Source organism: Hoplias malabaricus, chromosome 14 (genome assembly GCF_029633855.1).
Source record: "Hoplias malabaricus isolate fHopMal1 chromosome 14, fHopMal1.hap1, whole genome shotgun sequence".
NCBI classification, from domain to species: domain Eukaryota; kingdom Metazoa; phylum Chordata; class Actinopteri; order Characiformes; family Erythrinidae; genus Hoplias; species Hoplias malabaricus.
The window spans coordinates 29,739,872-29,766,031 of NC_089813.1; the positions used below are offsets into that span (position 1 = coordinate 29,739,872).

At 36.4% G+C, this 26,160-nt stretch overlaps 1 protein-coding gene across 2 annotated transcripts in view; it reads right to left on the reverse strand.

Moving 5' to 3' along the window:
- Positions 1-3,090: 3,090 nt before the first annotated feature.
- Positions 3,091-26,160, reverse strand: part of col2a1a (collagen, type II, alpha 1a) — a 30,569-nt gene continuing 7,499 nt past the window's right edge. For both annotated transcript variants that reach the window (XM_066643303.1, XM_066643302.1), the window contains 46 exons: positions 25,925-25,969; positions 25,636-25,689; positions 25,398-25,451; positions 25,244-25,297; positions 25,099-25,152; positions 24,919-24,972; positions 24,406-24,450; positions 24,176-24,229; positions 23,329-23,373; positions 23,054-23,107; positions 22,821-22,919; positions 22,134-22,178; positions 21,805-21,903; positions 21,649-21,702; positions 21,275-21,382; positions 20,586-20,639; positions 20,405-20,503; positions 19,936-19,989; positions 19,365-19,463; positions 19,210-19,263; positions 19,042-19,095; positions 18,168-18,221; positions 17,978-18,031; positions 17,670-17,714; positions 17,466-17,564; positions 17,222-17,329; positions 17,068-17,121; positions 16,908-16,961; positions 16,745-16,798; positions 16,574-16,627; positions 15,725-15,832; positions 15,527-15,580; positions 15,321-15,374; positions 14,969-15,130; positions 14,770-14,877; positions 11,391-11,498; positions 10,951-11,004; positions 10,574-10,681; positions 8,911-8,964; positions 8,667-8,774; positions 8,484-8,537; positions 8,252-8,359; positions 7,397-7,685; positions 6,897-7,084; positions 4,807-5,049; positions 3,091-4,560 (listed from right to left, as the gene is read on the reverse strand). In XM_066643303.1, the coding sequence (XP_066499400.1) occupies positions 4,414-4,560; positions 4,807-5,049; positions 6,897-7,084; positions 7,397-7,685; positions 8,252-8,359; positions 8,484-8,537; positions 8,667-8,774; positions 8,911-8,964; positions 10,574-10,681; positions 10,951-11,004; positions 11,391-11,498; positions 14,770-14,877; positions 14,969-15,130; positions 15,321-15,374; positions 15,527-15,580; positions 15,725-15,832; positions 16,574-16,627; positions 16,745-16,798; positions 16,908-16,961; positions 17,068-17,121; positions 17,222-17,329; positions 17,466-17,564; positions 17,670-17,714; positions 17,978-18,031; positions 18,168-18,221; positions 19,042-19,095; positions 19,210-19,263; positions 19,365-19,463; positions 19,936-19,989; positions 20,405-20,503; positions 20,586-20,639; positions 21,275-21,382; positions 21,649-21,702; positions 21,805-21,903; positions 22,134-22,178; positions 22,821-22,919; positions 23,054-23,107; positions 23,329-23,373; positions 24,176-24,229; positions 24,406-24,450; positions 24,919-24,972; positions 25,099-25,152; positions 25,244-25,297; positions 25,398-25,451; positions 25,636-25,689; positions 25,925-25,969 (3,855 nt within the window). In that variant the 3' untranslated portion in view covers positions 3,091-4,413. The remainder of the gene's footprint in view (positions 4,561-4,806; positions 5,050-6,896; positions 7,085-7,396; positions 7,686-8,251; positions 8,360-8,483; positions 8,538-8,666; positions 8,775-8,910; positions 8,965-10,573; positions 10,682-10,950; positions 11,005-11,390; positions 11,499-14,769; positions 14,878-14,968; positions 15,131-15,320; positions 15,375-15,526; positions 15,581-15,724; positions 15,833-16,573; positions 16,628-16,744; positions 16,799-16,907; positions 16,962-17,067; positions 17,122-17,221; positions 17,330-17,465; positions 17,565-17,669; positions 17,715-17,977; positions 18,032-18,167; positions 18,222-19,041; positions 19,096-19,209; positions 19,264-19,364; positions 19,464-19,935; positions 19,990-20,404; positions 20,504-20,585; positions 20,640-21,274; positions 21,383-21,648; positions 21,703-21,804; positions 21,904-22,133; positions 22,179-22,820; positions 22,920-23,053; positions 23,108-23,328; positions 23,374-24,175; positions 24,230-24,405; positions 24,451-24,918; positions 24,973-25,098; positions 25,153-25,243; positions 25,298-25,397; positions 25,452-25,635; positions 25,690-25,924; positions 25,970-26,160) is intronic.

A 26,160-nucleotide genomic window follows, 5' to 3' on the forward strand; every position in this document is an offset into this window, starting at 1 on the left:
GGCTGCAGACACTGCCTCACATGCACTGCCAGCCTATTCATGACGTCAGTGCACACTCTGCCACGGAAACTGAATTACATTTTGTCTGTTGATGTTTGTTGAATAGCAGAAAGGAATATGTGGCGATACCGCCGCGGTGCCGAGTGACGCGCGCGGCCTGTGTGAAAAGCTGTTGCTGCACTGATTAACGCAGTTTACGCCCGCAGCACGTTGCGGTGTGTCGCGTCCGTTTCTGATGTGAAATTAGCTTTATGGTTAAAGGGGTGTAATATTTGTCTCATACTGTAACTTCTTTTTTTTGTTTGTTTTTGGCACATTGTTTTAATAATTATTTTAATGTAAATTGCATTGTAGTTATGTTTAGCTAGCTATGTTCATTTTTTAATTTAACTTTAACATTTGAACTGCCTCTATGTTAATGTATTAGTTTGCTAGTATATACATGAATGTGGAGAACTATGTCCAGGCTACATCACTAACACAAACCTAATTGAGCCCAAGATTTAGTAATAATTTACTTCATATTTGTACAAATGTATATAAATGTCAAATAACCAGAGTTTGATGCAAGAATATATACTGTTGACACTGACACCGACACTGCTGACATTTACTGGACGTGAACTTTGTCATACTGGTTCAATAAATGGAATAAAATAGTGTTATGGTAAATAAATTTAAAAACAAACAATTAAAAAAAAAAAACTACCACAGGCTTACTGGTTTGGTTTATTAGCAGAAACAGCAAGCTACTGATCTGCTGCATGAAAAGCATTCAATGGTATTTCTCTAGGTATGCACAGGAAATCGCTACAGTAGTGTTACAGTCCCCATATACAGCACCACACGTGTGATGATATGTAACACTAGAAATCTCATTAATACAGTAATGAAAGTATAATCATATACAATACCAGAATTCGTCTTTATGATAGTTTATCGTGCATATGGATGTATTCTGTATTTTTAATTTCTATTTGCTAATTTATGCAATGAGAATATGGTTACTTTATTCTGACTCTGATTCTGACTGTTATTGTCGCAATTATTATTTTCAGTTATTTGAAAACACTTTCACAGGTGTAACATTTTAGTTTGTGACATCTAATTAATAGTAGTCTTAAGTTAGACAAAGGCAACTGCCACTTACCAGTTAGTGCATCAGTTGTTGAAAGCCTTCAAAAAGGTATTGTTATGGTGTGCATTGATCCTATGGGGAGGCAGGCCCCCCATCCCGGACTATTTCAGTTATTTGCTCTGAGAGTGACAGAAATAGCTAGCCTAAAACACTAGTAATGGAACTAACATTGAAACAAATGTAAAAAAAAAAAAATAAGATAACACTTTACAATAATGGTACATGAAATGGCATTAAATTATGCATTATTTCATGAGTAAGTAATCATTAATTCCTGCAGGTAACACATCATGTGTCATCATGAATATGCATGAAGTAAGTAAGCATGCCTTAATGCAGGAGCAATGTATTAATTCATGTAATAAGTAAGGTACAAATATCATCATGTTACATGAGTTATTTATTATGTTTATACAGGTCTTCATGGTAGTCATCACATAAATGCTGGTAAACACTGACTGGCCAGTCAACACCTAATAGAACAAGACTGTTAAGCATTACTAAACCATCATCATACAGCAGTATCATGGTATTTGTATAACCAGAGAGTGAACTAAGTATCTCTTATGCATTGTACCACGAAGATCTGTATGAACACCATGAATAACTCATGTATCATGATGATATTTGTACCTTAATTACTATATTAATTAATACAGTAATTCTGTATTAAGGCATGCTTACTTCATGCATTTTTATGACTCATGAGGTTTTACCTGCAGGAATTAATGATTACTTACACATGAAATAATACATTTATTAATGCCATTTTATGTACCATTATTGTAAAGTGTTACCAAAATAAATATATACATGAAAGCCTAAATAAGACAGATATTAAGTGCTGTGGTCTAATAAAGTAAACATTGAGCTTATTATATCCTCAGAATTTTCAGAACAAATGGCAGTTGCAGTTGTCAAGCTAAGCTTTTGAATTGCCTATTGCCCCTGTCCTGATAATTAGGCTTATATATATATATATATATATATATATATATATATATATATATATACATAATCAGTCTATATGCGGGTCTGTTTTCTTCAGGTGAATTATACAATTTAAAAGTTATTATTTACTTGACTGTTGCAAGAAAGGAATATATATATATATATATATATATATATATATATATATATATATATATATATATAAATTCTTCTCAGCGTAAGTATGGTAAATATGGTAATTATACAGGGATTTAGACTATGCAACTCTGGCTTATACCCCTGTTAAGAGCATTTTCTTATAGACTACTAGCCTACTGAAATATCTTGCCTATTGTTTTATTAAAGTGACTGTACTTATGCAACTCCACAGAACACCCCTTTGAACATGATTTCAGATTGTGGGTCAAGCTTTAAAACTTTTACCAAGCAGGATGGACTAATATTTGAGAAGTTGAACATATTCTGCAAGGAAAGTAAGACTGGGAAGATACCTAGCTGGCTGTTTTGCAAGCTGCCATGTTTGCCAAAGAAGGTACTTTTCTAATTACTGACTGTCTGAACTTTTACTGTGTCACCATTATGATTTGTTTTTTCATTATTAAAGTTCAGTATGAAGTAACTGTTCAAAATTACAAATTTCATTAAGGTCATTAAGGACTCATAGCAACCCAGATCTGGTTGAAATCCCAAATGTGTTTACTTGGATCATGCAGAATATGCACTTCAAAAACTTTGGTAGTTTAGCAAATAATCCTTGCAGGTTTCTTTGGAAGAGAATAGAAGTTGAAATAAAAGCATAGGTGGATAAACTAAATACTGAAACAAACAACATTGGGATTTCTGTGTAATTTTCTGTGAAATGTATCTAGTTTTTTTTTTTTTTTTTGACTGGAAATTAAAACCCACAAAAATGTACATTGCAGATAGCTTATTTAAATGTGAAATTTGCTTAAATAAAAACTCAGTTAAGTTTGACTTCACATTCCTTGTTTTTTCCTTTATTTCCAATTTACATTAATTAAAATCGTAACAAAACCAGGATGGAAAAAAATAGAGAACAAACAAAAAAAGATCATAATAATATTAATTATAACAAAAATATACACACCCTCACGCAAATGCACACATCCTGCTCAGGAAGCCTGGTTGCTATGGTAACTGATTTATGGCTCTTCCAAAGGAGCCCCTCCATCCTTTGATAATTGCGCGGGTTCTGTGTCCTCAGAGCAGGCTGCGTGAGTTGGGTGAGGTCTGGAGGGAGAAAGTGTGGGGAACTCAGGGAATAATGACTGACAGATTTAAACTAATAGCACCTTCTGAAGATGTACTGAACCAAGCCAGGACATGTCCTTCTTTCTGAGATCCTCCTGATCTACTGATGATGAGTTCACATCCGGACTATAACTTTGGTCTTTTTTGTTGTGAGGTAGCTTATTTATATAAAAATGAAGATAATACAAATAAACAAAACCAGAAATATCGTCCAAATTTATTTCACTTGTTCTCTTTTGTAATGGGACCAACAAATCCTAAAATGGGCAGTCAAAGGGAAAAAATTAGCACACTAAAAAAAAAACAAAAGAAAAACTGCACTTCCCGAAACAAATGTGTTATTGTGCATAGACACACGCTTGCCCACACACAAACACATATAATTGTGAAAATATATAGATCTGGCTGTTTTAGAACAGACTTTTACAACAACTGAACCAAGATTTTTCTTTATTATACACAGTAAATGTTAACTCCCACCCTTTCAGTTTGAACATTTCACAATACCTAGCAGAATGCAATGTTTCTTTTACTGAATCACAGTCAGGAAGCAGAGGGAGGGGCAGAGTGGGACTGGGTGTTGTTCAAGATGATCTTAGGAGGGGCTTTTGTGGTATCAAACAATACTGCACCCAGCTCTAAAGCACCACCCACACTTGCCGTATGTGATGACATCTAGCCATGTTTCTTTACTTTCCATCTCTTACTCGTTTAGTCTCACTTGTTTTCTTCCTCCTCAAGGCTCCTGTTCAGGAAGAAGGACTTCACTGTGGCTTTGAGGGGAAACATGGCTGGATTTCAGAGGGAGAGACTCATGGGCCAGTGCTGCTTAGTGCTGATCTCCAGGGCACTAAACGTGGACAACACAACTTTTGTGTTTTAGAGAAAAAAAAGCATTCACCAATTTTTCAATTTTCAATTCCTTTCCTTTTCCTTTACGTCCATATTTCTTATTTGGAGTGTGTATTGCTTCTTCAAGGAGCTATTGCTTATCATTTTATATCTTTTCATGTCTTATTACATGTTCCACATTTTTTTTTGTTTTTTGTTTTTTACAAGAAGCAGACTGGTCCAATGTCCACTCCAAACTCTTGGTTAGGTCCGCCGATGTCCATGGGAGCAATGTCCACGATGGGCAGTCTAGATGTCTTCTGAGTTTTGTACTCAATCACAGTCTTACCCCACTGTCCTGTGTGCTTCTATAAAGTTCAGAAGAAAAAGTCATGTCAGTGAATATAACTATAAACATTTAAATCTGTACCTTAACATTACTGATATGTCAAAATTAATCATTACTTGAAACTAAGCTAACAATTTATTCACTATTCTGTTCTCCTGACCTTTTTCACAAATAAATGTCCATGCATAGACCTTGACGATGGCACGCATAAAGCATTAAATTGTGTCTGTCTGTGTGTTCCTACTAGTTCATTGGTGAATCTCACCTTGCAGCCATCCTCCAGTACTCCGTATGTGAATCGGCTGTTGCCCTCTGCTCTGATTTCAATATCATTGGAGCCCTGCAGCAGGAGAGCCTTCTTCAGGTTTCCAGTGTCCTGGTCCATGTAGGCCACACTGTTCTTGCAGTGGTAGGTGATGGTCTGTGAGGCTTCACTAGACAGCAATCTGAGGAAGTTTAGCTGAATGCTGGCTGCACTCGCCATCTGGCCATTCTCAGCATAGGTAAACTGAAAGAGAATTTTATGAAGATAATTTGAGATCAGTATAATTTGTTAAAACAAAGGAAAAATTGATGGGACATTTATAACAAGGACAGATCTTTTTTAATAAAGTCAAGTTCATGAGCCAAGACAGCAAAAACAGCACACTGAGCAAGTTCTATGGGCATTTATTTTATATGGAAAGCCTGTTTAATTCACAATTTTTTGTGAATGTTTTAGGAAGAGTTATGCTCTTTTCAATGTTATGTGGGTGTACAGAAAATGTGTGGGTGATGGCAAATTTTAGCAGATGTGCTCTGATCATTATATGAGTTTCTGAAGAAAAGGTAAATGAAGAGCAGGCGCAACATCAACCACAGGGATGGAATCCATGATTCAATGGATTTAAGTATGGGTCCAATATCAGAAAAAAATGCTGGATTTGTAGGGCATTAGAGTAACACTTTAAATTACAGCCCGCTAATTACTGTGTAAGTACAGAGTAAGCACCTGTTAAATAAGACATAAGATCAAATAAGTACTGAGTAAGTAAAGGGTATGATAATATAAATTTGTGGTTAATATTGGGCATCTTACAAACATTTTACAAATAAGGCACACCGTAAATACAAAGTAAGTACCTGTTAAATAAGCCATAAGAGTAAAGGGTATGATGTTTTAATTATGTGGTAATTACTGGGTGTCTAACTACTCTAGCGTTAAATACATTCTGAATCCATTGTACTTCTAAGCATAAATATAGATTATAAAATTGAATTAAAAGTATGACCGTTTATGCAAGTGACAATTACTGTCGTTTTTTTTTTTTAATAATAAATAAGGAATGCAGCTACTATTCTGAATTCACTGTAGTTCTGAATGTACTTATGAAAGTATTTACAGGTGTGTACATACAGGGAAGGACATGGTCATTACAGGCATTAGCAGAGTTTCATGGTGTTTTGTACTCATTAGGTTCAGGACGTGATTTACCACACCAATCATCATCACATATTTCTGAGATATTTTACACGGTTTAGCCTATATTAACCTATATGCACTGATGCATTATATAGGCATTATATAGCTGACTAATGATGAATGATGAAACTGGTGTTTCTCTTCTGCACCCATGGGTATGGCAGAGAATATGCAGCAGTGTTTTCTTCCATGTTCTATATGGATCTATAATTACATTCAGAAATACTGTGAATGCAAAATAGTAGCTGCATTCCTTATTTATAAAAATGACATTAATAGTCACTTGCATAAACTGTCATACTTTTAATTTAACTTTATAATCTATAATTATGCTGAGAAGTACAATGTATTCAGAACATAGTTACTTGCCTTATTTGTTTATGTGTTTAAGTGTTTGTAAGTGCTTAAGAGTTTGCAAGATACCCAGTAATAAGCACATAATTCTAGTATCATACCTTTTACTTACCCTGTACTTATTTTATCTTATGGCTTACTTACCAGGTACTTACTCTGTGCTTACCCAGTAACTAGCAGGCTGTAATTCAAAGTGTTACCAGTCAAGCCATTCAAGGCCTTTTCAGTACCCATACTGGAAAGTAAAGATGTGCCATTTCTATTAAATACAATTTCATGTAATTATCTTAGAAAAATGTCATTGACAAGGTTAGGCACAGAATTAATTAATTTGCAATTGCTCAGCACTGAGGTGTTTTTTGTTTTATTTTTTTTAGTATAATTCTGACACTTTTTATTAAAAATTTAAAACATGTTCAAGATCTGTTTACTTTTGATTGTTCTGCACTATGCCCTCTTCTGAGAATGCTTTATTGCTGCTGTGCTGTACACATTAGCAAACAAAAAAATATTTCAATGGAGTTCACTGTACTACTTACATGGAAGCCACCTCCCATGCTACTTCCAAACCACACATGCTTGGCTGTCTTGCTTTTACTGCTCCACCAATTCTTGCGTGGGATCGTGGGGTTGCTGGGATACACACAAGACTCTCCAGTCTCCATGTTGCAGAACACTTTGATAGCATCAGCAGAGGCCCCAAGGTTAGGATCCACCCAGTATTCACCTGTGAACCATGGTCATATTATGATAAGCATGGCATGGCACTATTGGTACCTACAGTTATGAGATGTGTGACATACACTTTTTATGCTTGTAGGTAATGATATGTATTTGATCATATATGACATGACTTTGATTTCTGAGCATATTTACTTCCATTTCTAACTCACTAGATACCATACACAATGTCATGAAATGTATTGAGTAATTCATAAAATCTTCTGCAAAATTATCCTTCAAAACTTCCACTCTCTTCTACCCCATTTTCTCTCTCTCTCTCTCTCTCTCTCTCTCTCTCTCTCTCTGTGTTTCTTACCGCTCTTCCACTCAGGATGGCAGAGTTTGAGGTCTCGGCAGGAGCGGGCAGGGTTCTTGCGAGAGCCATCCGGGCTGCGAATGTCTTCAAGCTGTGTGTTGATGGATTTCATGGCTGCGTCCACCTCTACATCATGTTGCCTCAAAGAAGCAGAGGCCTCATCAGCACGCATGTAACGTAGAGGATCAGGACCCTTTTCTGTCTGAGATAGTCCAGCGAATGCAGACATGTCAATGCCAGGGCCAGGAGGACCAGGAGGACCAGGGGGTCCGGGGTTACCAGGAGGACCCTAAACAGAAAGTCCACAGAGGAGGAAGACAACAGCAAAAAAGAAGACATAGACTGATATCAGACATCAGACAAAATGTACCACTGTTATTTTTTTTCAATATTTATATATAGTTTTCTCCAAATAACCATTGTGTGTATGAATTTGTGTTAGATATGATTTCTAAAAAAATTCAATTTAAACCATAATGGGCTATAACCTATATAATGGCAAATTAAAGTTAGTTAACTCTGCCTGTTTTATTTTGTTTTCTTTTAGATTTTAGTCATCAAACTTTTTATATTGCATTAATTTACCATAGCGCCACAGCTCATAATTTAGCGTTACATAATTTCTCTTACTAACAAGCCTGTGTTAAAGGTAAGATTATATATTTTTGCTCTTGAGCTCTTGAGTGTGATTAATTTTTACAGCAATAGCCTACCCTGGGGGTGGTGTCTTGCCTACCTCCAGTAGTTACATACTGTCATTTCTGCAGTGCTGAGTCCAGAATAAAAATAAGGTGAAAAATGTAAGGTAAAAATACTACCTGGTGTTGCTTTAAAGGAGTTAAAAATTAAACTTACAGAAGGACCAGTCTCTCCAGAGCGTCCACGAGGTCCAGGGGGTCCAATGGGTCCAGGTTGACCGTTTGATCCATCCTTTCCAGCGGGACCAACTGGTCCAGGGGGTCCCTATATTTAAAGATTTTATTACTATACCATCATATTAAACTTAGCAAGTCTTATAATAATAATAATTTTCAAGTAATGTTTACACAAGCTGCATTAGCAGATCTGGCAAATCTGAGAATCTTACTTTAGCTCCACTAGGTCCAGCAGGTCCAGAAACACCCTGGTCACCTGAAGGGCCCTGTAAAAGAAAAAGAAAAAAGGAATCCACCAAACATCAATAGCCAACGTTATGAGAACTTTTTTTACCAGATATACCAGTGTTGAGAGAAAACACATAAAGGTAAAGTATTTTAAAGTGGAAACTCACAGGAGGTCCGGGAAGACCCTGCAGTCCAGTGAATCCTCTGTGTCCCTTTTGTCCTCTTTCTCCAGCCTCACCAGTCTCTCCCTTGTCTCCACGTGGCCCTTGAGGTCCCTGTAGCAAAGAGAAATTTAATGTTTTGTCACAGAAAAAAAAACAGCCCTCTAGACAGCTTGCACTAAATATATCTGTACAATGTATGATTATTTATAGAATGTTCTGTAATGTGTTCTTTGAAACAAGTACTTACAGCCATGCCTCTAGCTCCAGCAGGTCCAGGAGGTCCAGCAGGTCCTTGTGGGCCCTAAAATATTAGTAATTGTAATTTTGTTACTTAATTTCTATACAGAAACTAAAAAAAGATAAAACAACATGCAACAATTACAGCAATTGCAAAAATAGGTATATGCTGTTTAAACAAGCAATTTTGGGGTTAAGATATGAAAAGTAAATGGTATTGCTTCAGTACACCAGGTAATATCACAAGTGAAATTATTTGTGTAAAAAAGAAAAAAAATGTGCATTAAACACCACTGAACACTATTCTCTTTCCATTGGCCCCCTAGTGGTCATCCTGTCTTTGGGATGGAAATCGAATGGCACTGACTTTTTTCCTGGTTTAAATCCGACTACAGCAGAGTGCATGTTCTTGCTGTGCAGTGTGAAATGATTCAGACTAAAATCAGAGCTTTCTGTGTGCTACCATGTCCTATCATTCCTATCACCATATAAACAAAAAGGAAGGCTTTCTTTATTGCTGCACTTTCTTTATTGCTTTATTGTTGGAGAGGTTATCCAGAAAAGAGTTTGGATATTATTATATTCATCCGTTTTTTTGTTCAAAATGACTCTTCCTTACACCAACAAAATACATTTCAGAATCTTCAGCAGTGTTCATTATATATTGAAGAAATATTCATACTGTAACAGGAGGAGTGGTGTTGCCATAAACGTAAAACGCCATATGCATATCAGAAGCATATATAATATAACATAACATGTATGTACACACTGCTAAAAAGTCAGAAAACTCATTGCCTCAAAATGATTTGTTCATGCACTGGACATTAGGATTATTATTATAGCCTTGAAACAGGCATCTACCCCACATTAAGTTCAAAATATTATTAAGATTATTTACATATTTTGTTGATTATTTTGTCTTTAAAAATGAATTAAAAAATAATAAATTCACACATGAATGAGATTCATTCAGTCTTGTAAAGTGTCAGTGGTCTATATGATCACTAAAGTCCCTTTTGGGTGATCCATTAAAGTCCTACTACATCAAAATAATTCATTTAGGAAAAAATTGTTGTCTGGATTGATTCCTTAGGATTATGACATATGAAACCTATTTGAAACACTGCTGTTTTAATGTGGAAATGTTTAGGTATGCCATTGGCTGCTTATTTAGCTCATGGTTCACCTTTGCAAGGTATAAATCTTGATTTTCAATGGAGGGGGGTGGGTCTTTAGCTTAATTTACAGCACTAGACCAATGTTCAATATCCAGCAGGATGGTTGGTATGATGCTCTAATATGGCAAAGTACACTCACACTGGTAATGAAAGTTTTCCCCAAATCTTTTGCATAACATTGCTTACCCACCTACCATTTTTTGTGTGTTCTGCTACTGCAGGCTGAAGACAACTCACTATGCGCACTCTTCAAGCTACCATGGTGCAATTAAAATGTGCTGTGCTTGCTCTGCAAATTAACCCTGGTGCAATTAAACCTAACTCGGTAAGCAACCCCAAACTTCATCTCAAGCTGATAATTTAGGATTATTGTTAAAAATATACCAGTATTATATACAATTAGCATAGATTATATATTTTTTTGGGCCATAATGTTTGTAGTGCAGTCTCTAAGCCCAACAATATCACTGTATCTGGCTTTACAGTACTTACAGACTCTCCTCTGTCTCCCTGTTTGCCAACAGGACCAACAGGGCCAGGAGCACCAGGGGCACCAGGAGCACCAGGAGCACCAAGTGGACCAGTGTTACCACGTTCACCCTACAGGAGACACATTGATTAATATTATGTAATCTCTTATTTTTTTATCAATACATCTTCAGAAACCACTTCATGGTGTCCAAGATTGTGGTACCTGAATCGATAAGCTTAAATGTAATACTAACATCCTTGTTGCATCAAATCAAATTATAATTCAGCAAATCACACAATAATAGGTATGGGTTGTGGTAGTATATTTCTCTGGCTGAACTAAATGGTTTGTGAATCAGTCAAAGTAAACATGTCACTTTATTTGATTGTAACCTCACCTTAACCCCAGTAGCACCATCTCTGCCAGGAGGACCATCAGACCCAGGAGTTCCCTAAACATGCATAAAAGAAAAGAGTGGGTTACACTAAGACAAATCACAGATGTCTTTCGACATATCATTCCCTTTTCTGAGATTTTAAGCATGAAATTATTCGATGATGAATACATTGTACTAAGATATACATTGTAAACAAATCCTTTACACTTACTAGACTAAATTTGTATTAATATTACTTGTTTGTTTGTTTGTTTTTTTTCATCCAGTGTTGGGCATCTAATGAAATATTACTTTATTTTAAAGGTAGTTTTACATTGCTATTCTTGGAAATTGAAATCTTTTTACTGAAAATCTGTTAACACTATTAATCCAATATGAGTTCTTATTGTCCTATTTCTCCCATTTTGTTTACACTCATGCCCAATTTATAAGTTCCTTACCTCACGTCCAGGTTCACCAGCAGGTCCAGTTAGTCCAGGGGGTCCAACAGGGCCAGGGGGGCCACGGTCACCAGCAGAACCAGGAGCTCCCTGTTTACCAGGCTCACCCTGTAATACAAAAAACAGCAAAGTTATTAAGAAATACATCAATCAAAATATGGTCCTCACATAAAATGTACACAAATATGTTATATGATAAAGTGCATCACATGTGCAAATAATTTAAATGTTATGTTTCATTGGAAATTGTACAAAGACATTTTAAGTGTTGAAAATTAAGTTAACAATATAGTTTATTGTTTTTTGAAAAATATTGTCCATTTTGAATTTTATGCCACCAACAGGGACATGTTTACCATTATGATGATTTACCTCTCCATTTCACAACTCTTTGTAAACCTTTAGGAACAGAGGAGCCTCGTTATTTTAGTTTTAAAAGATCCATTTCCATTTTTGCTTGTTTTGTTATAAGATCTCAGCTACTCAGCAGCTCAGAGTCTCAGTTTTACTGTTATTTGTTTCATAATACACCAAATGTTTTCAATGATAATAACAGGTAAGGACTATTTCAGTTCCTGAAGTTTTAATAAGCAGCCACACAAATTTTAATTCATGCAGAATGTGTTTTGGCATTGTCTTATTGACATAAGGCCTTCCTTGAAAAAGATGCTGTGTGAATAGCAGTATGGAGCTCCAAGCCTGTATATGTTGTTCAGCATTAACAGTGCCTTCACAGATGTGCAAGTCACCCCTGTGATGTGCACTAATGGACCCACATAAAATCACAATGCTGGTTTTGAACTGTGTACTTATAAAAAGTTGAGTGGTCTCTATCTTGTTTAGCATAGGATGTGGCCTCAATGATTTCCAAAATTAATTAATATATATATATATAAACGTCCATTTGTGAATGCAGTGATGAAAAATGTGGATGCAGTGATGACAATATTTTTCAAAAGTATTTTTGAGCTCTTGCAATGATTTCCTCTACAGAAACGTGTCTGTTTTCAATTCAGTGCTACCTGAGGACCTGATGATAACAGCCAGACAGTGTTGGTTTTTGAACTTTTGCATATAAAAATTCTCTGAATAATTTACTGGTATTATGTCCTGTAGATGAAATGTTCTTTACTATTTTTAATTTGTGAAATTTGCCTGTGCAAAAAAAAAAAAAAAACAATCAAATTTTATCATTTGAAATATCGTCTTTGTACTTTTTTTCAAGTAAATATAGTGTTTTTATTATTTGCACATCATTGAATTCTGCTATTAATTTACATTTAGCACAGCATCCCGACTGGAAATGGGGCTTAAAAATGTAAACAATCCTATATTTTATATTCATTACAAATAAAGTGACATATTTCAAGCCTTTTGTTTTTCACTTTTGATCAGTATGGCTTATAGCTCATGAAAATCAGAAATCCAATATATCAGATGATTAGAATATTTCATAAGATTAAACAAAAAGATGTACAATACAAAAATGTCCAACTTCTGACAAGTATGTTCCTATATAAATTTAGATCTTGTTTGGGGTTTCTTTACCACTAACATCTACTTCAGTGTTATGTGGCATGGAGACAATCAGCTTGTGCACTGCTGGGATGTAATTGGTACCATTTACTTTTTTTTTCAGCTTGTCTAAATTGCTGGGTCAGGTGTTATTCATCTTCCTCTTTATAATAAATAAAAGAGAATCTATGGGGTTCAAATGAAAAGTTGGTTGGCTAATCAACTGCAGTATCAAGCACATTAATATCATGGCCAGCAAACCATTTGGCAGGTGGAAGCATGAAGTACTCAAAAATCTCCTTGTAGATGGTTGCTTTGACTTTAGACTTGATAAAACATAGTGGACCAACACCAGCATATGAAATGGCACCCCAGATCATCACAGACTGCAGAAACTTCACACTGGACTTCAGACATCTTGGATTATATGCCTCTTCTTCATATAGACAATAGGACCTACATTTACAATGAGCAACAGTCTTGTTCTTTTTCTCCTTGGACCAGGTAAGACGCTTCTAAAGGTTGAGGAATGGCTTGATATTAAAAATGCAGTTGTAACCCCTTTTTCTTGGAGGTGTGCATTCTGGCTCTTGATGTACTGACACTAACCTCAGTCCACTTCTTGTGAAGCGTTTCAGAGTTCTTGACTGCACATTTCTTGACAGTCCTCTCCAGGCTGCTGTTATCCCTATTGCTCATGCACCATTTACTACCATATTTTCCCCTTACAGCCAACTTTCCATTCATATGATTTGCTAGAGCACACTATCCTTTTTAAGCAATGATCTTCTGTGGCTTACCCTCCTTGTGGAGGATGTTAATGATCATGTTCTGGACATCGATCAAATCAGCAGTCTTCCCCATGATTTTGGTGGCATGTGCTTAATTAGATTGAATGATAAAAGGTATATATAATGTTTAAATAGTAAATTACTCAAACTTGAAATTAAATAGTTTCTGATTTTCACAGCAAGGATTTGAAACATAACAATTTACATTTAATGAATATAAAATATCTGAGGATATTTCAGGGTCGAGGTTCTGAGAGTTATATTTTACAATATTCTAACTTTTCTATCTGCATCTATAGTTTCAGAGATTTTATCCAAGTTTTAATAATAGGTATTAAATATTGTGTTTTAAGATTAATAAGTGAAAACTATGAGTGCAGTTTAAAGGATTATATATATAACCACATCTTGAAATATGGATTTTTCCATATATAAAGATTTTTTATATCGCTTTTGTTACTATTTTTTCTATGGTACACCAAAATATGAAAAACCTTGTAGACAAAAACACTACATCTAAAATGAAAACAACATAATTTTAAACATGAGAAAATGTAAAACAAATCTTCAGGCTTATGCTAGCCTACACAATATGTTTTTAAACACCTATTGATCTTGCATTCTCAGAATCCTCTGGTATTCCTCTACATACTTTAGAGTTTATAAGAAGATTTTGTTTCGCCAACTAAACAGTAAGTGATTGTAGTTTACACTAAGCCTGCTTCAGCTGAGCAAAGTCGACTGGATGGGCTATAATGCTTCAACATATCTGCAAGATATCCCAGATCTAAGCTGTTAAGCAAAAACAGACCTTGTGGAAAAGGCAGGAGCAATATTTAAAAATGTTACAGGATTTTATCTTTATCATGGGGCACAACAGAACTTACTTGTTCTAAATATACGAAATGTTAAAAATACACTGTTGATTAGGCTCATTTATTTATATTGCTTGACTATGCTAACCACTAGTGTTCATAATGGTTATGGTTAATGGTTAATGCTTATAAGGATGCTCTTTAAAAACAGTTTAGAAATAATACAATAAAAGCTCAGGTGCTTGATAAACAACTCACAGAAGGTCCAGGAAGACCTGGGAAACCTCTCTCACCACGCTGTCCAGGCAAACCAACAATACCACGCTGCCCAGCAAGACCTGCAGGACCAGAAGGACCATCAGGACCCTAAAAAAGAGGAAAAGCATGACTGTAGGAATTCTGGTCTGCAGAGATTAAATACCAAAAGTGAAATAGATAACTAAGAAACAAATCTTACAGGGGGACCATCCTCTCCAGGTTCTCCTTTCTCTCCAGGTGGCCCAGCAGGTCCTCTCAGTCCAGCATCTCCTGCTCTACCTGGAGGGCCTGCATCACCACGCACTCCTTTAGGACCATCTTTGCCAGATGGACCAGCAGGACCAGAAGGGCCAGGGTTACCCTAAATGAGGGATAGATAGAAGAAAATAGGACAATATATTTACTTTATATGTGTATATATATTTGAATTCTATACTATACTAAAATATACTATAACTAAAAGAAAGAAATATACTTCTACCACACCATGTAATGGCTGATAAACCAATGGTGGAAACATTAAGACATTAATTTTTTAGTAAAGGGCTTACATTGGGGCCAGGTGGTCCAACTCTTCCAGCAGCACCTGGGAAACCAGTAGCACCCTAGAACATAGCACACAATAACACCAACAGTAAGATGAAATTCAAAAACTTAAACACATTAAATGTACAGCCACTATTTCAGTCATTGACCTATGGAGCCTTATCATTACCAAAAAATGGTAAAATAGGACAATATGGGTAAAAAAACTCACTGGGGCTCCCTGTGCTCCACGAGCTCCTTTAGGTCCAGCAACACCAGTTGGCCCCTAAAATTAAGCAAAAAAAACATTAGGTTGTCATAGTGTTACAGATGAAAATTAATCAGATTTCACTTAACAGAAATACTGAACAATATATTAATTGTCCCCACAACTACTGATCTTATATAAGTTTTGAGAAATTCTACTAACAACTGGGCCAGGTGCTCCAGATGGTCCTTGAGGTCCAGGGGCTCCAGCATCTCCTTTCTGGCCTGACTCTCCTTGCTCTCCCTTAATTCCAGGCTGGCCATCAGAGCCCTGTGGAGAAGCACAAAAAAGGGGTATAATTTAACATTATTTCTTCTTTAGTAGCAATAAGCTCTGTGTACTTATGATGTTTGTGTCAATGTACCAAAAACATATATGAGCAATAACAACATTTTTCAAACTCTATTTATCAGGTGAATTTTAATACTGTGACTTTAACACTAGTATTAAAATGACTAATTGGCCACCCTATATTGTGCAGTCCAGGATGAAACACTCCCTATAACTTCAACCTGACTGGACAGGGCTAAACGAGGCTTAGAAGGCAGACATGTAAATGTGCAGATTTTCATGACACCACAAAAAACAAGAAATTTTAAATGGGCCCATCCTATATTTGGATAGCATTGTTTGGGGAGCATTTTTAACAATGTTAAGTACTAGATCATTTGCCTTCATTTGTAAAAAAGCCTGTTCGTTTATATATGAAATGAAACCCCTCTGAATAAAAGTGATAAATTAGACACTGTTTATCTCAGTGAAGCAATTCAGTTTTACTCTATTTAAAAATTGCCTTAACATGATTTAGATAATGCTATGATGTGATAACTACTGATTCATTTTATTGATGATTGTGAAATACTTTTTAATTAATGATGCTAAAATAAATAACCTCCTATGAGAAAAGACCATAGTGCTCATTAATACTTGTGATGATTTCTGTTAGTTACTTAATATTATATTAATGTAATATTATTAATATCATAAAAATCATGAATATGCTCTACTCACAGGGGGTCCAGCAAAACCAGCAGGCCCTGGAGGTCCAACCTCACCACGGTCACCCTTTAGATACAAGAAAAACAAACTTCAACATGAGATAAGATAATGGAGATTTGGAAAAAAAAACACCAATAGATATAATGACAACATTACATTGAATAAAAAAAGAATCAAACTTACAGGAGCACCACGGGCTCCAGGAGCACCACTTGGTCCAATAGCACCAGTTTCACCCTGAGAGAGAGAAGGAGACAGTGAAGTTTTGACAAGAAATCTACAAAACTCTTTAACTATTCACCTATATTAAAAAACTATACATTTTATAGGTTGATTTATGCCTCACCTTAGCTCCATTGGGGCCAGAAGGACCAGGTGGGCCAATAGGGCCTGTTAAACCCTTTAGAAAAACACAAGAAGGACATAGACAGAATAATAAGGCAAATTTCTTATTTAAAGATCAGATACTTTAAAAAAACAGGTAAATAGGAATGTTTAGAACTCACTCTTCCACCATCTTTTCCAGGAGCTCCCTCAGGTCCTTTCTCTCCAGTGTCACCCTACCAAAAAACAGATATTTAGCTTAATCAGATTATTTGTCTATAAGACAATAAAGCATATCCAACAGAACTATCATACAGTTAGGAAATGTTTACTTACTCTGTCACCCTTAGGTCCTGAAATTCCAGATGCTCCTCTCTCACCAGGCATTCCCTGAAGTCCAGGAGGACCCTGAGCACCAGCAGAACCAGCTGGACCTATCGCACCCTACAAAACAAGATAGAAAACTACATGAGAATTAATAATTTAATAAATCACTGAACTATTCAGACCAGGGGCTACAATGTAATATCTATTATAGAGAATGTGAATAAAGTGAGAAAAATTGAATTAAAGGTCTTGCCTTGGGGCCATCAGTTCCAGGAGTTCCAGGAAGTCCTCTTGGTCCCTGAAGACCCTGAGGTCCAGCACTTCCTCTCTCACCAGGGAAACCACGCTCACCCTAACAGACACAGATCAAATACACAGTCATCTTCCTGGTGCAGAGTACAGTACAGGGCACAATGATCTATTCAATGTATTTTATAATTTGGTTAAAAATACTCACTCTTGGCCCAACAGCACCAGGGGCACCACCCTCCCCTGGAACACCCTGTAGAATGAAGAAATGATTAATAGGTCATGATACTCGGTTAATATTATAATTACTATTAGCTTGTTCATCAACCCAAGGTCAGGTGTGGCAAATTCAGGTCAAGAAAGTAAAAATCCAAGAATTTAGTTTCAACTGTCCTGACATGTCTGAGGCTGATTTGAGAAAATTACAGAAGCCAGGCAGCTGGAATGAAATTCTAGAGCGGATTTCTACTATTGCTTTTAATTTTTGCCACCTCTGCCAAGTTCATCAATTCTCACCTGATCACCAGGTTTGCCACTTTCTCCAGGTGGTCCACCAGGTCCTGGTAGACCCTGTAAAGAAGCAAAAGCAAAGCTACATTTAAGCAATTTCAAAACCAACCAGAGATAATCACCCTAATCACATATACTCAATCATCGTATACCCACTAAAGGCATTCCCTATTAACACCAGTGTTTGTTATTGTACCTGGAAGCCAGGGGGACCAGGCTGTCCCTGCTCGCCTCTCTCTCCAGCAGGTCCCTGAAATAGCAAAAAGTAGTAGTTAATATCTGCTGTAATATATTTGGGAGCACACATTTCCTTATCAATTCCACTCTATTTAAAAGTCAAACATGCTATTGCAATTTAGCTAATGTCCCAAAATATCTTCAGGATGTTGTGCTTGTTGTTGTCATCATGTTCATAAATGTAAACAGGCTGTTTTGATTTTAAGATTGATATATTTTGCAGCATAATCCTTAAATATAGTCTTAGTAAACTGGGCTTTTGAAACTATAATAATACTTATAAATATGGTTTTCTATGTTACCGGCTAATTAAGGGCCATTATAGAATTTGTCTTTTTTTAATGATATATTATTAATTATCAATTTAATCCATTCAATACAATATCTATTTTCACTGTGATAATAATGGATAATAATATGTGAAAATAACATGATATGTAATGGTTAGATCTGTCGCCTCAAAGCAAGACGATTCGGGTTCGATTCCTGACCCGGGCCATTTTGTGTGGAGTTTGCATGTTCTTCCTGTGCTTGTGTGGGTTTCTTCCGGGTACTTCCCGTTTTCCTCCCACAGTCCAAAGATATGCATGTTAAGTTGATTGGTCACTCTAAAATTGCCCGTAGGTGTGAATGTGTGTTTGAGTTTATCTACTCCCATAGAGCACCATGAGTACGGTGAACGCGTGACTCTTCTGTACAGCCAACCATTGCAAAGCAATGACGGCAATGTATGAATATATGTATAACGTGATGCAGAATATGATGAGATTAAGATTATAGGAAATTTCTCTTGTCAAGTATAAATACATAAAGTGATATAAGGCAGTACTCACAGCAGGGCCAGGAGGACCAGAAGGCCCAGTCTCACCATCTTTACCAGGTAAACCCTAAAAAGAGACAGACAGTCATTTATATCTCTATTTAGCAATTCTGGCCAATTACACACCACAGTTCACCCTAAATATATTTAGAGTCTCTAAGTTCATATAAGGACAACTTACTCTGACGCCAGGGCTGCCAACAAGTCCTTTCTCTCCAGGTTTGCCAGGCTCACCCTAAATGAAAAATACACCAATGTAATGAGACATAAACATAGCAAATTGACCTTAGGAAGTATCTGAAAAATGTCTATGTAGTTTTAATCATTTGGTCTTACATTGGCACCCTTGGGACCAGGGAATCCCATCACACCAGGCTGACCACGAGCTCCCTGAGGTCCAGGAGGTCCAGGACGACCATCCTCACCAGGAGCACCCTGTTGTGGGTAAAAGAGATTCAGAAGTTGATAAACTCAAAACAAGCCCTTTGTACCAAACCCTATGAATGAGTTAATATATGTGTGGACCTATAACTAACAATACCACTAAGTATGTTAGTGCATCACTAAACTGACATTTCATAAGCTGTCCTGTAAACATTTATGTAATTTTGATAATGTTATAATCAATTATACTTGGCTACAATAGAATTAATTATATTTTCCCAATTTTGGGTAAAATAAATGCCCATGCTCAATTGTAAATATCCTAAAAATGTGGGTTTTTTTACTGACTATATTCCACTATTTAGTATTTCTTTAAGTTAGAATACAAAATTTAGAGATAATTCAAAGGAATAATATCTTAGCAGAGTTGTTTGCAAATTACTACCTGTTTTTGTCTATAAGCACTTTAGATTTTACAATAGCCCTCTCTATGTGATAAATCTGAAAAATATGGGATACTCACAGATGGGCCAACTTTTCCTTGGGGTCCAGCATCTCCAGGGCGACCAGTAAGACCCTATGTAGCAGAAATAATTAAGGGGAAAATACATCAGTACTTGCATCAATACATTTATATATAATTTATACACTACACAATTAAGAATGCAAATTTGTGTCAACAAAAATGTCCATGTACTGTAAATTTTACATACATTTACAAATTAAACGCTTTATTCTTTATTTTATTTGATCATGTTCAAAGTGCAGTGTGAGATTGTAAGGGTACACTGGATATTCTTCTCTACACAGCAAAATCATCAGTATTAAATCATCACTATTAGTGTATAAATGTAACACTTGTCAACACTAATAGTGTTGATTTAACACTGGAGAATTTGCTGTGTGCACAATAATGTTCAATTTTCTCAGTGCGCAGGGACCTGATTTTGAACATAGCCACTGAATTTAAGTGTGTGTTGCCAGCTACTCACTCTGGCACCAGGAAGGCCAGGTTCACCAGTACGGCCTGGATCTCCAGTAGCACCTTTAGGTCCAGTCAACCCAGGAACACCACGGTCACCAGGAGCACCCTGTTTGAATCAAAATATATATTATATGGTTGCTGGTTTAAAAATATGGCATATCATTTTTGATTATTATGTTTTTACCCACCTTAGCGCCAGCAAGACCATCCTGACCAGGGAAACCGCGGTTACCTGGAGCTCCCTAGAAAAATACATATATAGAGACAACATGTATAATCGATATGTAGATATGTACATAATATTCAAACTGTTACACATATCCCAAATTGTCCTATGTGAAAGTAAATAAAGGTCCTTGTCAAAAATGAGCCCAGATCTTTAACACTTCTTAAAGCCACAGTGTAAATGGTGCAGAACTAAACTGTTGTTTAAGGGAAGCCGTGGCCTTGAGGTTAGAGAAGCGAGCTTGAGGCCGGAGGGACACCGGCAGAAGTGCCCTTGAGCAAGGCACCTAACCCCGGTTGCCAATTTGGTTGCCAGCCTAATGCTCCGGTTGTGTGCATGTTCACTGTACCTAGTGTTTGTGAAGAATTGCTCAATAGTGTGTGTTTGTGTGTTCACTACCATGGATGGGTCAAATGCAGATAAGCAATTTCCCTTAGGGGATCAGTAAAGGTGTTTCTTCTTCTTTTTATAGGGTAATTAAATGTGTGCATCAATAAATATATAATGAGAAGTTGTGACAGCTTAGTTATATAAAAAGATCATGTGGAATAGGTAGAGAATGGACATTTTGAGGTTTTTGTTGTGTTTACAAACTACATCATGCATTTCTACCACAATGTGGGCCCTTTTTTTGTAAGATGTTAGACTCACTCTCTCTCCAGGAGGTCCTAGAGGGCCAGCAGCACCAGGTTCTCCTCTTGGTCCCCTCTTGCCCTCCTCTCCAGATGGCCCTGGAGCTCCCTGTGGTCCTACTACACCCTAAATATAAAATGTCCTGTTAGCATATCATTACATATTAGTACTATTAAATTTCAACAATTAGTTCAGTTGAAGATTAAGTAGTTAAAAATCAAATATTAGAGTGCTGATCACTAAAACCAGAGTCAAAAATTACTAACAGATCAACGCAACTGAAACTAATGCTACTAATGATAATGTTGATCATAAGGAGGTTGTGGATACAATGGCTGAAACTGGCAACAATGTAACAGCTATGACAATTAAGATATTGATGTGTCACTTACACGTTCTCCTTTAGGTCCAGCCTCACCCTTAAATCCTGGGATACCTGGGTCTCCCTGTTAAAATACAAAGTGTTTTATATCACAACAAGAATGATAATGATCAATGCACCAAACAAATGAACAAAGGATATATTGACTATTGTGATGAACACGTACACTCTGTCCCTTAGGCCCAAGGGGTCCAGTAGCTCCCTGAGGTCCAGGTGGTCCACGAGGTCCTGGGAAACCTGGGGCACCAGCAATACCAGGAGCACCCTGTAAGTGAAAACAACAATTGAGCATGTTTTTGGGTAAGTTATTATTAAAAGATAGCTGCAGTCTATTTTCAGCATTCTGTCTATAAAAATCATTACAATTTAAAAAATGTAATTTTAGTTTTTTTATTTAACACAATTAAATTATTTAAAAACAAAATTCTAAATCATTTAATTGGTCAGAAAATCAAATTGTGTTTTGATAAAGTGAAGACAAGGACAAATACTCACAGCAGATCCTTTGGCTCCAGGAATGCCATCAGTACCAGGGTTACCCTATAAAACAACAAAAATAAATTACAATTAATAGCATGACAATTGAGTAGTGAAAAAAATATGTTCAGTGTAAATCGGTTGGCACAAGTTTATCTCAAAGAGAAACATAGATATGTGGTTCCTTGCAAATAAATAAAAAATTAAACTATAATATCAGTGAAGTTTATGTTACATTCTAAAAGAAAAATGTTATTGTTTAACGTGATGCAAGTTTGTATGTGTAATGTTTTTGAAGGATCAGCTGTTCCCAAAGCATACAGCTGATGTCAGTGTTATTGCTGAGATGGAGAGTGTTAACAATGGTATCCAGACATTTTTCCGTCTTTTGCATATGATAAGGGAATCAGTTTTTGATAATGGTATTGTGGTCCTGACATATATTCTGATATATAATAATAATATGAATACACCAATGTGAAGCTACATGACAACGTTTAGCAGAATATTTAGGAGAAGTTTTACAGTAATGGGCAACTTTCCTGTGCATTTTTGAAAATTTCAGGCTATTATGCAAAATGTATTTTCTCAATGACATTTTGTTTGAGAGTTATGTATCAATTTATGTATCATTTCACTCAATATTTCGCTTTATAAAATGCTGAAATGTACTCTCAAAAGAGGAAAAACATTTCTGTTACTAACAGAGGCACCAGCAGGTCCAGGAGATCCAGGTGTACCAGCCTCTCCACGGGGTCCTTGTTGTCCCTCAGGTCCACGAGCTCCAGTGGGACCTGCCTCACCCTGTAATATAAAGATTACCAAGTAAACATTTAGGCTATTTTTGAACTCACCCAGTAAAGACAGAATAATATTCATAGAATTAAAAACCTATAACAGATGAGTTAACAAAAGGTAGCTGACAGGTTAGAACAGACCTTGGCACCAGGGGATCCTGGGAAACCTGGAGCACCAGCAGGACCAACAGGGCCCTATAAGGTTTAGATGAAAACCAACTTTAAAAAACACAATATATTATCGATATCACAAACAAATACATTGTATTAATAATTTAAATAATTAGATATCAACATTATAAAGACCATAATAACCAAAAATATTTAAAATTAACTGTATATTGCATTGCAAAATATCAGTTTATACTTGATGCATGGTGAATAGTTTATAATCGTATTTTGAAGGCTGCACTTACAGGAGGACCAGCAGGCCCAGGAAGACCATCATTACCACGAGCACCCTGCACAGAAATAAAAATAGATTAACCCAAATATTCATTGCGATTATTGTCCGATGTACCATTTTATAATCTATAACCACCAAATGTAATGCACTTCCCAGTGTGCTTTCCTAAAGCTCACGTTATGCATTAACTTCATGAAGATTTGTAATATAAGATTTGGATTTAAATATAATTCTTGACTGATCAGATCAGCCACATATATTATATTGGCCATAACCGTTTGGACACCTGCTCATTCAGCATTTCTTCTACACTGCCACTAAAAGTGAACATGTCCCCCTTCGTTTAAAACTACTAGACACTGGGACATTGCTCTAACAATTAGTTGGCATTCAGTCATGAAAGCATTGCTGAGGCCAGGTACTGATGTTGATTATTAGTTCTGGATCATTAACTCAACACAAAAGTACTGGATGGAGTTCCTCCCTGAATGAGCATACTGTTCCATTGCTACATAGACAAATGCTGGGAAACTCTACACCCCACTTGCCCATACTTGATCATAGTAACATTCAACTCATGTGCAAAAGCTCAAGAGTATCCCATTTAATTTTAGGCTTTACTATAGAGGATATATATTCTGTATGTGCACCACTGAACATCTGTGTATGTAAAGGGGGGTAACCTAAATCCAATTGTTATATGGTGTGTCTGTTACCTATTGGACACACATTATACATTTCCTGGGACATCTGCATGAACATTTTGCTTAGAATACTTAACAACACAATTATTATCAGTATAATATTAGTATGAGTCATTTTTCATCATGGAGAGAGAAACGTGGTTGCCCACTTACAGCTGCACCAGAGGGTCCAGGGCGTCCTCTTTCGCCAGGTAGACCACGAGGGCCCTGAAATACAAGAGCAAAATGGAAGAAGCAAACATTACACAAGAAGACGTCACTCTGGTGGCCACTAAATTTTGTGTCACCAAGTGAAGGGACACTATATGCAGAAAAAAACAGTTTCAGCACAGGTGTAGTCATTACTGATCATCTTTGAATATCAAGTAATCTCCATAACTCACCATTGGTCCAGGAGCACCATTTTCACCTGGAGCACCAGCCTCACCCTTTGAGAAGAAGAGAAGAGAGATGAATGTATAAGACAAGAACATTCTCAATACACAAACTGAATAAATCTCACAATTTCCAATTACTCTTCTGTGAAACATGCTGAGAAAAACATAATACTTTCATGTAAATATGCATTCATAAGATTCCATGCCTAGACTATTCTGGCAAAAAGGATCAGGTGTAGTTATATTTCTACAAAAACAAAGAATTCATTAGGATATATATATAAAAAATGTTTAATACATATCTAATGACTGCATTTATCTGTTTGGCTTGGTCTGTGATCTGAGGTCACAAGAATTTTCAGTGTTGCATTTGTAAGGATATGTGCAGAGAACTCGAATAGAGAATATGTGAAGAGAGTTTTGTTCCCATAAAGCCATCTATTAAAAGCAGCTACTACGTCAATACACATACTTGATTTCATGTTTACTAAATAACCTGAAGGGAGTTGGATTTCATACCTTAGCCCCAGCAGCTCCAGTCTCTCCCTTAGAACCGTCAATACCGGGATGTCCCTACAAGCACAATCAAGTATCAGAATTATTTTCTTTATGCACATGTACATAAAAGAGGTAGATCTAGACTGCAGGACCAATTTTCTAGTCTAAGTCAGGAACTTAGTCTAAAAAGCAAAAACTTACTCTGTGTCCTTTGATGCCAGGAAGTCCAGGTGTTCCAGGGAATCCACGAGCTCCCTATAAAACAAACAAACAAACAGAATATTAAAGATTGACCTGCAATGCAAAGCAATTTTTATTATTTCTCATAATTTAAAATAGTGTTTACCTGAGGCCCTGGGGGTCCACGGTCACCAGGCTTACCCGATTTGCCAGCCTCACCCTAAAGAAAAGTAAGCATCAGCACCACAAATGTAATGAATTTGTGAAATAATCAGATACATGAATAATGCTCAGTATGGGATTTTAAAAATACTACTCACATCACTACCAGGTTTTCCAGATGGTCCAGGAGGGCCACGAGGTCCAATGGGTCCCTGTTGGTAATATTAATATGAACATTACTATGATCATTAATAGCCTGATCTTTCTAAGTGTGCATTGTGAGCATGGTAAAGACATGCCAACAAAAGATGAGGCATGTGTGTGTATTGAGGCTTTGTGCATGTTGGTTTAATGTGTAGAGTCTGGTAACATCAGAGGGGATGGTGTGATACGCACAGAGGTTCCAGGTTCACCAGGTTCTCCGGGGTTGCCTTGGAAACCTTGTGGGCCCTAGATTTTGAACAGATGAGAGTGAGGGTTTCATCCAGATCATTTCTTTCCAAGCATTCCATTAATTTCCTTTCATTTGGATATTACTATGCTATACCTTTTATATAAATTTAGCACTAGTTTATTATGAAAATAAAGCAGTTTATTATATTTACCAATTTGGTTTTAGTATTAAAACTGCAAAAATATAGTACTGTAAAATATAGTGTACATATGTACAAAAGAATATACTTACAGGTGCACCAGTGGGGCCTGGGGGACCACGGGGACCCATGGGGCCCTGCAGAAACAGAAATATAGACTCAATATAAGTTCAGTTGATTTACAAAAAGCTGTAATATAAAAATGTGCAATAAAATGTATACTATGATGTGAATGGACCATCTGGAATGTATAAGAACTTGTTGAATTGGTTGCTTTTGTGCTTGCTGTAGGTGAATTCCAATAGTCATCCTTTTGTTCACCACTAGA